At 41.2% G+C, this 16,178-nt stretch overlaps 1 protein-coding gene across 1 annotated transcript; it reads right to left on the bottom strand.

Annotated features, from left to right (window-relative positions):
- Window positions 1-567: 567 nt before the first annotated feature.
- ptpmt1 (protein tyrosine phosphatase mitochondrial 1) lies at window positions 568-8,796 on the bottom strand. Its single transcript, XM_073049639.1, has 4 exons — window positions 8,601-8,796; window positions 5,755-5,835; window positions 3,193-3,384; window positions 568-1,416 (listed from the first exon to the last, which is right to left on the bottom strand). The coding sequence occupies exons 1-4, from the start codon at window positions 8,745-8,747 to the stop codon at window positions 1,246-1,248; spliced, it is 591 nt and encodes a 196-aa protein (XP_072905740.1). The 5' UTR covers window positions 8,748-8,796; the 3' UTR covers window positions 568-1,245.
- Window positions 8,797-16,178: the final 7,382 nt, after the last annotated feature.

Below are 16,178 nucleotides of genomic sequence, written 5' to 3'. Positions count from 1 at the left end.
AGTACAATTATTTGTATGTTATTAGTTTAGGCAAATTGTCTATTATTGTGACTTAGGTAAAGATCAAACCACATTTTATGAGTAATTAATGCAGAAAACCAGGTAATTGCAAAGGGTTCAAACTTTTTCTTGCAACTGTATGCCTAGATAATTGAGGTGCTCATCTGGATAATTGGCAACTCTGCTTCTAACACTCTCTCCAGCAGCGCATTCACGTATTTTCTGGGTGAAACGATCTACTCTTTCCCCTTACCCAAAATCTATGTCCTCTAGTTATATTCACCTTCGATAAGGTAATAAGGAGAGAAGTTTCCTGAAGTCCACCCTCTCTACTCCATATGATTTTATACATCTCACTCAAGCCCCATCTGCAGGGAAAAGAGAACTAGCCTCTTAAGTTTCTCCTTATAACTAAAACATTCCAGCATAGGCAACATCCTAGTGAATCTTCTCTGCTCCCTCTCCAGCACTACTGTATCTTGTGTAGTGTCAGAACTACACAGTTGAGACCTGAATTTGGAGCATAACTTGCATCAAAAATATCTAATTATACCAAACAAGTCTAAATTGACAAGTCTAAAATTATTTATTTATAAATTTAATTACAAAGATATTCATTTTATATATTAACATGTTAAATATTTTGTTAAAAAGGTGTGTAGAGGAGTAATTCTCCAATCCCAAATTTTCAGCAGAAGGTGCAATTTGAGCAGCTCCTTTTGAAAGTATGGATTTATGGAATTACTCCCTTTCAGATAACATTTACAAATCACATAAATAACAAAAAAAGTTTGCTTTTCCTTGGGACTAATGCCATCAAATGTGTCTTTGTGAATAAAGAAGTTGCAATATCCTTTCACCGGCGCAAGCTGATACAGCAATTTCAACGTAACAACATAACAGTTTCTATACACATGTTCAGAAAATTTGTACGCATATACTCAGAAATTAACAATGAGTGAAGAAGTTTCTAACATGTAAATTTTTTTCCCCAAAAATAACTTCCTTAGGATTGAAAACTATTTTAACACCATCTTTCAATAAATAACAAACATTTCAACAAAATAAACTGTTCAAAATTGGCTGTTCAGTACTCTATTCGTGCACCAGTAAGAACAAAGATTAACTCATGGCTGAAATCTGGTGATCACAAAGTTGGAACTTAATTGCAACCTCCTTTTGTTAATTTTAATCAGTAGGAGTTACTTAAAGGCAGTAGTGTATTTATGTCCATACTGGAATCCTTTATGACTTGAAAGCTGCAGCACTTTTTGTTTCACCCAAGACATCTGACTCCTCCGAGAAAAGTTCACAATAATAGTTCTTCAGAATCTTAAACTGTCCACTGCGAATAACAATATGAGATCTGATAGATGCAATATATTCACATGCCTTCTTTGGACTCCAATGATGTAGCTAAGGATAATATAGGAACAAACAGTTATAAAATGAATAGTTTCTAAACAGTTATTACATAACCTTCAAAATGTTATACTGTAGCTCAACTGATATAATATCATTCCTCTACACAAATCAATGAAAACTTAAATGTTTGTTCAAACACTTGTTATTAGATCAATGCTTCATTCTAATTGCTTTTCATTGCACTAAAATATAAAGCAATATTAGGCAGCCAGTGGCTTTGTTAAAAATGTGACTGAGAACTGACTACAAATTGGAGTATTGGGGAAAAAGGAAGCAGCAGGAACAACGTGGGTGCTATTTTAGATTCAATCTAAACAACCATATAAAATTACATTGAAGAACAAGAGGGGGGTTATAAAATATTTGATCCCCATGTACCCTTAAATCAACAAAACTAGCCAAACCCAGCAATTGAGGGACATACTTCAATGCAATTAAGGCTAATAAGTTTAGTAAAGAATAAAACTGAATAGAAAGAAAAATACTATAGAAAAACGAAAGGATCACATTTGCAGCATTGTTCTGCAAATATACAAAACATTAGATACAGAGATATGGAACTGGATACTAATTAGAATAAGAGGAAGCATTTCAGCAACTTAACAATATCAGCTGGTGATGCATGTAGTGAAATGATCTGAATACCATATAAATAGGCTGAAGATGATTAGAGGAGAGAATAACGAGGAAGACAGCAAAATAAGTGTGCACACAAAATATATATGAAAAATACAGCAGGGGATTAAAGTGGGAGAGGCAGGGGCAATTACTTATTGCTTGCCCACTGGAATCAAACCTCCAAAGTAGTTGTAATATGTACAAAAATGATGGTTTAAACCTCATTACAAAAATAATTCCAGAGAAAACTGCTTAATTATTGTTTATTGCTTAATGTAAATAATTTGGGACACAAGATTCTAAGGGAAAAAATGCTCTGCTGTCCATTGATAGATTCCAGTTTTTAAATTGCCAAAATCAGAATTTGAAATTGAACATTCCCAATGCTAAGAAAGTAAGTTTCAAAACGTACCAAATGAAATAATAAAATTTGTTGTATTTTTTTTAAATTACAGCCATTTTAAAGTAATTTAAATAGCTTTCCCAATAAAAGTGATGCCACCCATTATTCCGTCTGTGAAGCTAGCCTGCACTCTGAAAACCTATTTTACCACCACATTAAAAATGTCATGAAGAATATTGAACAAATTTACATTTTTGTACTCAATTCTATAAAGGGAATGAAGATTCAGCAGCCAGATACCCTGCAGTATCATTAAACTTACAATTGTGTAATAATTAAACTTTACTGATTATAAAAATATATTAGAATTATACAGCAAATGTACAAAGTTGAACTGCTCACCAAATGAATCATTATTTCATATTTATAATTATTCACTTGGTAATATTGAATAATTACCAAATGAACAGTTATAAACATCAAATAACTATTTATTTAGTAATTCTGAATAGTTACCAAACTTAAAAAAGTATGTAGACATTATGAATTCCCCTTGATCTTAATTGGCAGTCACATCTTCAGATTTGAAATGCCATTCCTGAACTTTAATGTCTTTCCTCAATTGAAGTGCTCTCAGTATCCACCACTTTCACCAAAATTGTGATCATCCTATCTGATCATTTCTTATTTGGCTTAGCATCAAACTTTAACAATACATCTAGGATGTGCCTTAACGTACAAGATCCAAATTAAAGCTATTGGTATTGAAAGTTTACTGTTATAAGAATTAGCATGAGTCAACATACATGAATTAGATATGCTGCTACCATAGTGGCACTCCGGGAGCGTCCAGCCTTGCAATGCACATAGACACAGCTTCCTTTTTTACGATATTTAGTAAGGAAATCAACGCCCTTCTTCAGATCTTCCAATTTTGGTACACCAAGTATATCTACTGTGCTGAGTCTTAACTGTTCGACTCCAAGTGACTCCCATTCCTGAAATACAAACTCCAATCTGAAAATGAAAGCTTACAGAGCAAAGGCCCATCTCAAACCATGCAACATTTGCTCCACTTCCTGTAAGTTGTTAACGATCTCAAGGTAGAATCAACATTCGTTTACAAACTTCCTTCCAATCATATCAAAAACATCCAAATATTAACATGGGTTATGTTTCAAATAAACTTGAAGTTTGTGTAAAACTGGGTAAGTAAATTATTGAACATATACTTTTATAGCACATCTTTCATTAATTGAACTTGCTGTCTAGAATTGCTTACTGCAAAATAGAAATGAATCAAACGAATTTACAAAAAAACAATGATAGCAGAAAAAAAACAGGCTCATTGAGTCTGCTCCGCCATTCGATAATGGCTGTTTTATCATTTGCCTTCAACTCCATTCTCCTTATTTTCTCCCTGTAGCTTATCTTTCTGTTTTAAAGAATGGAGCACATTTGTGATTTTCCAGTCCTCTGAAAGTATTCCTAACTCATCACTACTAATGCCTTCAGCTACCTCTTTCAGAGCCCTAGAGTGTAGTTCATCTGGTTATGAACCTTCAGATTTCCAGCTTCCCAAGCATCTTCTTTGTAATAGTAACTACACTCACTTCTGCCCCTGACTTTTTTGAATTTCTGGCATTCCACAGTGAAAACTGATGCAAATTACTTATTCTTTATTTCCCTCGTTACTACTTCTCTGGCGTAATTTTCCAACAGTTCAATACAGAACATCTCGTAATCTACTCTCTCCTCCCTCTCTTTTACTCGTCAAAAAAAACTTTTAGCATTTCATCTTTTCTTCCCTATATCGCCTCTGCTGAATTTATTTTAAAGTTTCTCAGTCGTCTAGCTTCTTAATTGTTGCATTAATACATATCCTCTCTTTCACTTTTATGCTGCCTAGGATAAGAAATGTATCCTTGGATGTTTGGCTCCCCGTCATGACCTTTTTCTACATTGACTCTGCGATACTTACAATGTCATACCTGTCTACTTGTAACTGCTCTATAAGACCATCTTGTCTTTATATACTGTGTGCATTCAAATATTACATCTTCAGTCCTGTATTCACTACACCTCTCAAATTTGTCTCCATACTATCTGAGGTTAAATTTTTATTCCGATCTAAACTTTGTCTTTTTCTTACTTTGGAGACTTCAGTAAGCTCTCTGGCACTCGCCTTCCCTTTTTATTTTATCTGATTTGTTGAAATCAACCACCTGCTATTTAGTTTAAAGTCCTATCCATAACCCCAGTTATGTGATTCACCAGGACCCTGGTTCCAACATGGTTCAGATGAAGCCCATCCCATTGGAACAGCTCCTTCCATCCTCAATACTGGTGCCATGACTTGAAACACTCTTCTCCCACACCAATCTCTGAGCCACTCATTTAACTCTCTGAAAGTATTGCTCCTGTGACAAGGTTACTGCCTTTTATTTTAGTCATTAGCTGCTCATATTCCCTTAACTCCTACGTCATTAGTACCAATGTGGCTCACCACAACTGGTTCTTTCCCCCTCACTTCAAACTCCTCTGTAGGTCAGATGAGTTGTACTATACTCAGGAACCACAGGCAGGCAACACAGCTATCAAGACTCTCAGTCCTTGTAACAGAGAATTGTGTCAATTCTCCTGGCTGCACTATCACCAATTACAACTATATTTCTCTTCTCTGCAATGTGTTGAACAGCTCCCTAACCTATGTAAACACGGTTATGTTGCTCATCCTTCCTCCACAACCACCCCCCTCGCTTGCCCACAGAAAGTGAAAGAATCTCAGACCTATTGGTCAAGCTCAAGAAAAGTTTGTGTGTATTATCCAATAAAAACAGCAGTGAGCTTGAGTGACAGATGTTAAAGGAGCTTTCCAAGACATAGGGCTCACAAAGTTCAGTCATGTGGAAAAAATTGTAGAAGATTATCAGAACTACAAGAGTTAGAATTTTCAGATAAGAAATGGAAATTATAACTGAGAGTGATATATATTGCTACAGATCATTAAAGAATAAAACTTCAACATTTGAATAAGCTCCTACCAAAGTCACTACCTTACAACTCAGTTTATTTCACTTGATAAATGGTAATGTTTCATGGTGCTGTAAGGGAATAGTATGCAGAAAAAGCAAAATGTGAAAATGACTGATGATAGATGAGTATTACTACACTTGTTTTTCAGAAATTCTGAGATTATTAAAGTCTGCTACATAATCCTGAAACATGACTGCATTTTGTACATCTCATTTGTCTAGCTCAATAATGAAAATAACTGTCGTCCTTTGTAACTCTCTGATCATGTGGAGAACCTTTCCTAAAATTGAAATTATGACCTGGAAATCTGTTTATTCATTTTTTCCACTTACCTCAGCTGTGTTTACAAAGAACCTGGTTTCATAATCTTCATTCATGGTTATCACTCCTCGCACATTCTCCTTTGTTACTAGCTGGAAGTCCAAACACACTAAGAATTACTCAAAGAAAGAAAATGAAATGTTCATAGATGTGACTATGCCTCGGGTAGGCTTATATAAAATCTGGCCGTTTAGCTTAGGAACTCATGAAAATTTCTTGATACCACTTAACTCATCAAATAAAAAATCTATATCAAAAATTTGCAGAAGGTGAAAGACAAATTAGAACATTAATCATTTACCAAGTTCAACTGTCATTCAACCATACTCACACAATGGTTGTAGAGGAAACGAAAACTATTCCACAGCAAAATTCTCAGATGGATTCATTATAATAGGGACACAAATTTATGCACGGAGTCAGATTGTTAAAAGCAGAAATGGAGATAAAAGAGTCACACATAAGGTAAATGAGATTAAACGATTTCGAAATATTGTGGAATACTGGTAGCTCAGGCTGGCTATTTGGAAGTTTGGTTGATTGCCGAAATGTCTACAAATATTTTGCCATTTCCACTCCAATCGAGAAGCCATCATCAGTGCACAGTTGAGGGTGTTGTCTCCTCAGAATGCCAGTTTATATACTCTTCTGGGGTCTGAATGGATATTGATTAGAAGTTATGACCTGGCCATAATCAATATCCATTTGGACCCCAGAGAAGTACATAAGCCAGCATTCCAAGGAGACGACACTCTCAACTGCGCGCTGATGATGGCTTCTTGATTGGAGCCAAAACATCTGCTAACATTTTGCCCAGCTCAGCAATCAACCAAACCTCCAGGTGATGCAATCTGCCATACAGAACACAATTATAAATGTTACAGATGTTTGGAAACAGCATTGAAGCCATGGATGATGTATAATATACAATCAGTCATAAAAATGAAGTGGTATAGTTATAATGAATGATTTGATTTTAAAAAGGCAATGAATAAAGAAATACTAAAGGTGCAACATTATAAACTGAGACAAATGTCTGCTGGATCGACAGTACAAGATTAATGAATCAATCGTACAACAAAAATATTAAAGGAGATTCTCATGGAGGCAAGAACCTTTTTCTTGTGATGGACATTCCACACTGAAATGTGGAATTCTGACATTCTTGACATTCTTTTTCAAGTGCCACACTGCCCAATCACCTCCTCCCTCACGTCCATTCAGGCCCAAAAAAGTCATTCCAGGTGAAGCAACATCTCATTGTGAATCTACTGTGGTTGTCCATTGTATCTGCTACTCCCCATGCAGCCTCCACAACACTGGTGAGATCGCTATAAATTGGGAAAACACCTTGTCGAGCACCTCCGCTCCATCAACTAAAAGCCGAACTTCCCGGTGACCAAGTATTTTAATTACCAATCCTGTTCCAATATATCGATCCATGGCCTCCTCTTGTGCCAAAATGCAATACCCATCTCCATACTTCCCTCACTCCTCGCTGCAATGTCTATTTCCACACTGCCCTCACTCCTCACTGCAATGTCTATCTCCACACTGCCCTCACTCCTCGCTGCAACGTCCATCTCCACGTCTCTCACTTTTTGCAGCAATGTCCATCTCCACACTTCCCTCACCTTCAGTGGAATGTCCATCTCCTCACATTTCTCATCCTCAGTGTAATGTTCATCTAAACACCTCTCTCATCCTCAGCGCAATGTCCATCTCCACACGTCTCTCATCCTCAGCACAATGTCCATCTCCACACGTCTCTCATCCTCAGTGGAATGTCCATCTCCACACATCTCTCATCTTCAGTGGAATGTCCATCTCCACACGTCTCTCATCCTCAGTGGAATGTCCATCTCCACACGTCTCTCATCCTCAGTGGAATGTCCATCTCCATACATCTCTCATCCTCAGTGGAATGTCCATCTCCACACTTCCCTCACTCCTCACTGCAACATCCATCTCCACACATCTCTCATCTTCAGTGGAATGTCCATCTCCACACGTCTCTCATCTTCAGTGGAATGTCCATCTCCACACGTCTCTCATCTTCAGTGGAATGTCCATCTCCACACTTCCCTCACTCCTCACTGCAACGTCCATCTCCACACTTCCCTCACTCCTCGCTGCAATGTCTATCCCAACATTTCTCTCACCCTCACTAGAATATTGTTATTGTTCTATAGATTTACTAAGTAAACCCGCAGAAAATGAATCTCATGGTTGTATGTAGTGACATATATGTACTCTGATAATTTTTTTTGAACCACCCATCAGCTAACACCAGGTCTCTTTCCCCGACTGAGCAGACCATGCAGCAAGGGTACAAATAGGAAACACTTGACTGCAGCTGCTGGAATCCGCAGCATTAAACAAAACGTGCTGGAACTCAATAGATCAGTCAGCACTTGTGCAGGTTTCAAGTCAAGACTCGACATTTGGCCTGGGAGGCTGTGTTATCAAGGATGGTTCTCGTAGCCTCCTCTTAGTTCTATCAAATCTAATGCTAGTTGTCGATCTCTTCCTCTTACCCCCACCGCCCAACAACCGGAACCCATATCACCTTCACATTCCCAATTCCCTCCATCCTCCCAGTCACCAATCCCATTCCAAACCCCTACCCGGCCCTCTCCTCCTCCTTTTCCACAGATGCTGCCTGGCCATCTGAGTGCCTCCGGCATTTTGTGTGCATTGCTTAGATTTCCAGCATTTATAGATTTTCTCCTCTCTGTGACCCGTTTACCTGCCCTTCCCAATTCCATTCTCCCCCGACGCCTCTGCCCTCCCTCACGGTGACCAGATGCGCACCGGCCGGAGCTACCGGCCTTCTTCCCCCCAATCCCGCTCCTACCTCCTCAGTGAGCGAGCGGAAAGGGAGAGCCCCAATGATGACGGTCTGGTCAATTCGGTCATACCAGTGGCGGTCGAACACCTTCGACATGAAGACGTTGTAGCCTAAACTCGGATAAAAGACGATCCGTGCGAACAAGCCCGCCATCACCAACCACCGTATCCGGTCCGATAGCCAACAATCCCCCGTCCCGTCACGTTAACCGTTCCCTCTCTCCCCTGACCGGCTGTGCCGGGGTCCCAGCCCCGGGGCTGAACACCCAGGGGGAAAAAATCACAAGTTTGCTATTGAATTTATCGACTTCAGCCAGAGCTGAACTTTTTGATTCTTAAAAAAAGAAGCCTGCTTCCTGCAACCATGATCCAGACAGTAAGATTGATTTACAAATTCAAAAATTTGCAAAAACTCATTCAAACTACAGTTTTTCAGAGTTTTCATTTAGTAACCTTTATTGTCATCTCTTTGAAAAGTATTTTATGTAACACACTTAAATACGAAATACGCTTCCTTCAGCAGTACAAATTTAAGCGACGATGTAATAAAATATAGCACTTAGAAAATAATTTGCTCAGTTTTATAAATTCTAAAACAGCCTCAAATACATTAAATAAACTTTTAGTTGTTTACACATTACCTGTCCCTTCAAAGAATCAACCTCTCAAAATACATTGTTCAATAATTCTCTCTCAAGAGTACATCTAAAATCTCTGAAACATGTTTTTTTTTAAATGGTAAACAGATTAACACTTCAGCTCCTATTGTCCCACTCTGTTGAATTCCAGGACAAACCATTGACCTTTTTCACAATTTAATAAAGTTTAAATGAATTGTATCACTTAATTTTAAAAATCATTCAATAATTTCAAAAGAACAGAAAAAGACACATGAATAAAAGACCACAGTTCAATTTCATTGCAGCAGGATAATGCTTTCTTTTGTTTAACTGCTGGTTGATTTAACCAGTTAACCTTAATATACTAGAAGTGGAAGCTTTAAGGTGTGGTGGCCTCCAGACATCCAGACATCTCTTTAGCCTCTTACTGCTATTTTTTTTTTCATTATTGTTTCATGGATTTACCTTTAGACCTCACTGCCTTTCAGTATATCTACTGGGAAAACATATTCAAAGGTTCAAATGTACAATTTAATGTCAGAGAAATGTACAGAGTATACATCCTGAAATGCTTCATCTTCGCAAACATCCACAAAAACAGAGGAGTGCCCCCAAAGAATGAATGACAGTTAAATGTAAGAACCCCAAAGTACCCCCCCAGCACCCCTCCCTCCCGCGCGTAAGCGGTAGTGATGCACCATCAATAACTCTCTCTGAGACGTAAAGGCGAGATATCGGCTTTTATTGACTGGAAGAAGGAACAAGCAGTGGTTGACCACCATACTACATCCAGGAGACTGAGAGACCAGGCTCAGGCCTCAATCGCCTTTATACTGGGGTCTGTGGGAGGAGCCACAGGAGCAGTCAGCAGGGGGCGTGTCCAGACAGGTATATGTAGTTCACCACAGGTAGCGAGCAACAATCTCCCCCCTCCCCACCACCGGCAAAAAAAAGCAAACATCAGCACCACCACTGAGCATTCAGGTGTGAACAAAGCAATAGCAAAGACACAGACTTGCAGTTACCTCAAAGACTTCGCATTTCACCCGGCATTCGACACACCACAGGTTCTCTCTCTCCCTAATAAGGGAGAAAGAGGTGTCTCCATTTTCATGTCATTAACAAACAAACATTTTTGAACAGTACACCAAGATGGTTTCTCATTTCATTCAATTACTACAATTATTTGTGCAATTTTCCTATTAATGACATTTATTTTAAAAATGTATATTGGCCTTCCAAATTCCTTTTATTTCAGAAGTCTATCATTTTCTTTCCTTCCATTCCCTTAAGTGTGCCCACCTACTATGTACCTTTCTCTAAGTCGGGGTTCCCAACCTTTCTGTGCCATGGACCCCTATCATTATCCGAGGGGGTCCATGGACCCCAGGTTGGGAACTCCTGCTCCAAATGGAGGCTGACACCTGTCTCTATAGTTCCTGCTCTTCTAACAGCAGACAATTGAAATGCAAAATAATCTGGGATGACGCAAGAAGTTATAGAAACATAGAAAACCTACAGCTCAATTCAGACCCCTCGGCCCACAAAACTGTGCCAAACATGTCCTTACCTTAGAAATTACCTAGGTTACCCACAGCCTTCTATTTTTCTAAGCTCCATGTACCTATCCAGTAGTCTCTTAAAAAACCCAATTGTATCCGTCTCCACCACCATCACCAGCAGCCCATTCCACGCACTCCCCACTCTCCACGTAAAAAACTTACCCCCGACATCTCCTCTGTACCTACTTCCAAGCACCTTAAAACTGTGCCCTCTCATGTTAGCCAGCTCAGCCCTGGGAAAAAGCCTCTGACTAACCCCACAATCAATGCCTCTCATCATCTTATACACTTATCTCAGTATATGCACATCTCCATTTAAAGACATGAAACTAGGAACTCATTGTGAGCTAAACTGAAGACAACCTGTCTCCACATGCTAAGTTAATATAATTTTAAAATTGTATATTGAATAAAATGTTTAATGTATAGTTTATGTTTGCATTTTGTGAATACAATTTAACTCTCACAAATATGAGAAATATGACCAGCAAATGTTAGTTTCATTTTTATATTTGCAGTTTAATCCGATCCAGTCTGGATCCAGTCCGGATCGGAGGCAGCATCTCCAATACCATCACACTGAGCATGGGCCCCCCCCCCCCAGGGTTGCGTGCTCAGTCCACTGCTGTTCACTCTGCTGACCCATGACTGTGCTGCAACACACAGCTCGAACCATACCATCAAGTTCGCTGATGACATGACCGTGGTGGGTCTCATCAGCAAGAACGACGAGTCAGCTTACAGAGAGGAGGTGCAGCAGCTAATGGACTGGTGCAGAGCCAACAACCTGTCTCTGAACATGAACAAAACAAAAGAGATGGTTTTTGACTTCAGGAGGGCACAGAGCGACCACTCCCCACTGAACATCGATGGCTCCTCGGTAGAGATCGTTAAGAGCACCAAATTTCTTGGTGTTCACCTGACGGAGAATCTCACCTGGTCCCTCAACACCAGCTCCATAGCAAAGAAAGCCCAGCAGCGTCTCTACTTTCTGTGAAGGCTGAGGAGAGTCCATCTCCCACCCCCCATCCTCATCACATTCTACAGGGGTTGTATTGAGAGCATCCTGAGCAGCTGCATCACTGCCTGGTTCTGAAATTGCACCATCTCGAATCGCAAGACCCTGCAGTGGATAGTGAGGTCAGCAGATCATCGGAGTCTCTCTTCCCGCCATCATGGACATTTACACTACACGCTGAATCCGCAAAGGAAACAGCATTATGAAGGACCCCATGCACCCCTCATACAATCTCTTCTTCCTCCTGGCATCTGGGAAAAGGCAGCGGAGCATTCCGGCTGTCACAATGACTATGTAACAGTTTCTTCCCCCAAGCCATCAGACTCCTCAATACCCAGAGCCTGGACTGACACCAACTTACTGACCTATTGTCCTGTTTATTATTTATTGTAATGCCTGCACTGTTTTGTGCACTTTATGCAGTCCTGGGTATGTCTGTAGTCTAGTGTAGTTTTTTTTTCGGTGTTGTTTTTTACGTAGTTCAGTCTAGTTTTTGTACTGTTTCATGTAGCACCATGGTCCTGAAAAACTTTGTCTCGTTTTTACTGTGTACTGTACCCGCAGTTATCGTCAAAATGATAATAAAAAGTGACTTGACTTGAATTTTTTAAAAACATCAATATTAAGTGTAATTGCATTTTGTATGTATAAGAATAAATATCAAAAATAAAAGTTAATTAAATGAAAGTTATTTCAAATTCCTCTACTTGATTGTTTGATCAGTAAGATATTGCATCGTTGTTTTGCAAACTAAATTTTCAGACCTCAGCATTCCTAGTGAACTGTTTATTCTGGACCTAAGCTGTGTGCATACATTTACTGAAGCCTCTGGACACATCTTCAGTGATGTTCCTGGAATCATCGGGTGTTTCGGGTCTTTCAACATCATACACCCTCCTCCAGGCGACCCAGCCGGGGCTGATCAGACCCCAGCTTGTGTCCAGATGACTAGCTACTTATGACTCCAAGGCTCCCCTCTTTTGAGCCACAGCCATCTTGAGGCCCTCTCTGCCGCATCGGTGATACTGCGGATGGCTCTCCTCTTCCTCTCTCCCTCGATGCCCAAATTGCTGTAGGCTCTGGCTAAGGAATGGGCTGCGAATCACCTACAACCAACTTCCACTGGGAGACACCTCGCTCTCCATCCAGACTGCTGGCAGTTGCTGACCAGTCCTGCGCACTTGGAAAGCTTCCTTTTAAAGGGCTCTTCCCATGGGACTGTCAGCTCCAGCATCACCACCTGCTTCATAGACTCAGACACAAGGACAATGTCTGGTCACAGGGTGGTGGTTGCGATATGGTTGGGGAACTTCAGCTGCCGTTCGAGGTCCACCAGCAGCTGCCAGCCCCTTGCAGAGGTCAGGATACCTGCCGATGTTCTTTTGGTGGGTATTGGCTGCTCCCCAGCTCTGACAAAGGCAATGGCCTGCTTAGAGGGTCGGGTCCACTTCGCCCACTCAACTCCTGCGCTGATGGCTTCAGCGATGGTCTTCAGGACCTGATCATGCCTCCATCGGTACCGTCCCTCACCAAGTGCCCTTGTGCAGCTGCTGAGGATGTGCTCCAAGGTTCCTCGCTTGGGACACAGTGGGCACACTGATGACTCTGCTTTGCCCCATGTGTGCAGGTTTGATGGACATCGTACACTGCCTGGATGAGAAATTGGATGTGGTGTGGCTCGGCTTTCCAAAGCTCAGCCCAGGTCACTTTCCTCTCCACCGCATTCTCCCATCTTGTCCAAGCTCCCTGTTGCTTCATTCCCACCGCCTTGCAGGTTCTCGTCTCCTCCACTGCTGCTCTCACCTCCTCCTGAACTAGGCGGCAACTTTCCTTCCCCCGATGGTGTCCATTTGGGGAGTTGGAAAGGATCCTAGCCCAGCTCGGCCTCGTGTGACCACTCCCACCAGCCTCCTGTGACACAGCCTTGCCTCTGCTTCCTGATCAGCTTCCTCCACCCTCCATTTCCTGCCAGTCCTCACTTGGATCCCTGCTCTAGCCACCTTCGGATCACTTGAGTCCCTGTATTGTACCACTTCTCTGGCTCTTGTAACTTTGAATTCCTCCTCCAGGGATTTGAAGGGCAGTTGCAGTTTGTTGTGGTGTCCATCGAGTGCGATGCTGCTCAGGCTCTTTGGCAGCCCCAGCCATCTCCTGAGGTGCTTGCTGACCCTCCTCTCTAAGGTTTCGACTGTTGAGATCGGAACTGCATAGATGAGGAGGGGCCACAGGATTCTGGGAAGAATGCCATGCTGATACACCCAGGCTTTGAACTTCCCAGGTAGGCCAGACTTGTCCACAGATTTCAGCCAGCCATCCAACTCAGTGCAGGTCACCTGAATGGATGCCGTGTCCCTTAGAGAGCTGTCAAACACCTTACCTAAGCTCTTGACTGGCTTTTCTGTGATGGTTGGGATGGCTGTACCTGCGATGCTGAACCAGAACTTGTTCTCCACCTTCCCTTTCCTCAGCACCATTGATCTGGATTTGGCTGGTTTGAAATGCATCCGGGCCCACTCCACCAGCTTTTCGAGCCCCTGCAGGATCCACCGGCAGCCTGGGACTGATTCTGTGGTGACTGTGAGGTCATCCATGAATGCCCTGACGGGTGGTTGCCGTTGAGCGGAATTCACTCTGGGCCCTCTGCACTCTGTTTCAGCAGACTCAGTGAGCATGTTCATGGCTGGGGAGAACAGTGTCACTGAGATAGTGCACCCTGTGATGATGCCAATCTCCACCTTGTGCCAGCTTGATGTAACTGCTCCTGAAGATACCCTCATCCTGAAGTTGCTGTAATAATCAGTGATAAGGTCTCTGATTCTGCTGGGGACGTGATGTTTGGTCAGTGTGAGCTGCACCAGCTTGTGCGGAATGGAGCCATATGCATTTGCCAGGTCGAGCCACAGCACTGACAGGTTGCCCTTGTTCTCTCTGGCCTCCCTGATGAGCTGTGTCACCACACCGGTGTGCTCCAGACAGCCCGGCATCCCTGAAATGCCACCCTTCTGGACTGAGGTATCGATACAGATGTTCTTCCTTCAGTACCTCTTGGAATTAATCTCGCATGGCAAAAATATTAGAAGATTCAGTCCTTGATCCCAGTTCTTGGTTTAAATTTTTTACATTTACATTTATTTTAAGTAGTTTTTAATAGTATCTTATAATGCTGACTCACATCTCTTTCAATATAACAATCAGAAACATATAGTTTTTGTCATTCACTGTTATTTGTTAACATTTCTGATTTCTGTGGTTGATTGAAAACATTAGCACATTTGAAGCACAAAATTTGTAAGAAAACATAGGAATTGCATTTATGAAGCCACACTCCAAGATTAAACACTTCTGAGTGTTAAGACAAAGCTCTTAATTCTTTGTTAAGGCATAGCCTGCATTACCACCGTCATGTCTGGGGATCAAACTTAGTTTCATCCCTCTCAGAATCTAGATACCAAAGTACGGAGGTATTAAAGGAGACTGCCGAAGCTATTTTGCAGAATGTCATAACCTTATTCATTAAAAGGAAAATCTCTGCCACACTCAGAATTCTTTCAATTGTCTTCTTATACATCCAGAGTGTCTGGCAGTGTGTCTAAGTGGACTCTGTCAACCATGTGGTGCAGGACTGTGTACAAACATTGTTCTTGCAGTGATAGAGGTTTTCAGCTGAGGTTCCGCTTCTGTGACTGTGGAACTAGTGATGGGATACAGAGGCACTCCAACCTACAAGAATTCAAATGGAAGTGGGTGGTGGGAGGAGGTTTCTCAGAGTTATTTGACATAGGATGGGGCACACAACAAGGGGACCCTCTATCTCCATTAATTTTTACTATATCTATTGAACCACTTGCACATTTAATTAGAAACTCTCCTCAGAACTCCCCTATTACAATAGATACAATATCACATTCAATATCACTTTACGCAGACATCACATTAGTTTATATGGCAAATGTTCAACAAACTCTCCCCTATGTTTTAAAAACACTGAAGCAATTTGGATTCCTTTCAGGATACAAAGTTAATCTGTCAAAATCAGCACTGATGCTGATTAATACGGATAAAAATAAGGAGTCTCTCCCTCCCCAGATTAATGTTACAAATGAGGTCCTCTACTTGGGTACTAAAGTTAATACCTCCCTATCGCCTGTGGCTAAAACAAGTTACTCTTTAATTTTGAAAAAAATAGAAGATATTAATTAATGGAGACACCTGCCAGCATCAGTCCCAGCCCGTACATCGGTCATTAAAATGAACATCTTACCCCGCATTAATTTTATCAATGATCCCACTTGCGCCTCCAGCAGGATATTGGCAAAAACTGGACTCCTTACTACGATGCTATGTTTGGAACGGTAAATGACCCAATATAAAGTGGTCAGCTCTAC

The sequence above is a fragment of the Hemitrygon akajei genome, chromosome 6, assembly GCF_048418815.1.
Source record: "Hemitrygon akajei chromosome 6, sHemAka1.3, whole genome shotgun sequence".
In the NCBI taxonomy this organism is placed as follows: Eukaryota; Metazoa; Chordata; class Chondrichthyes; order Myliobatiformes; family Dasyatidae; genus Hemitrygon; species Hemitrygon akajei.
The sequence above is the reverse complement of the archived record's forward strand: the minus strand, read 5'-3'. Positions and strand labels throughout refer to the sequence as shown.

Excerpts from the sequence above, each read along its gene's own strand:
- ptpmt1 (XM_073049639.1), bottom strand. The coding sequence starts at position 8,747 with ATGGCGGGCTTGTTCGCACGGATCGTCTTTTATCCGAGTTTAGGCTAC. Across the intron at positions 3,385-5,754 it reads TCTTTGTAAACACAGCTGAG|GAATGGGAGTCACTTGGAGT; the intron begins GTAAGTGGAAAA and ends TTTGTATTTCAG. Across the intron at positions 1,417-3,192 it reads TAGCAGCATATCTAATTCAT|CTACATCATTGGAGTCCAAA; the intron begins GTATGTTGACTC and ends TATTATCCTTAG.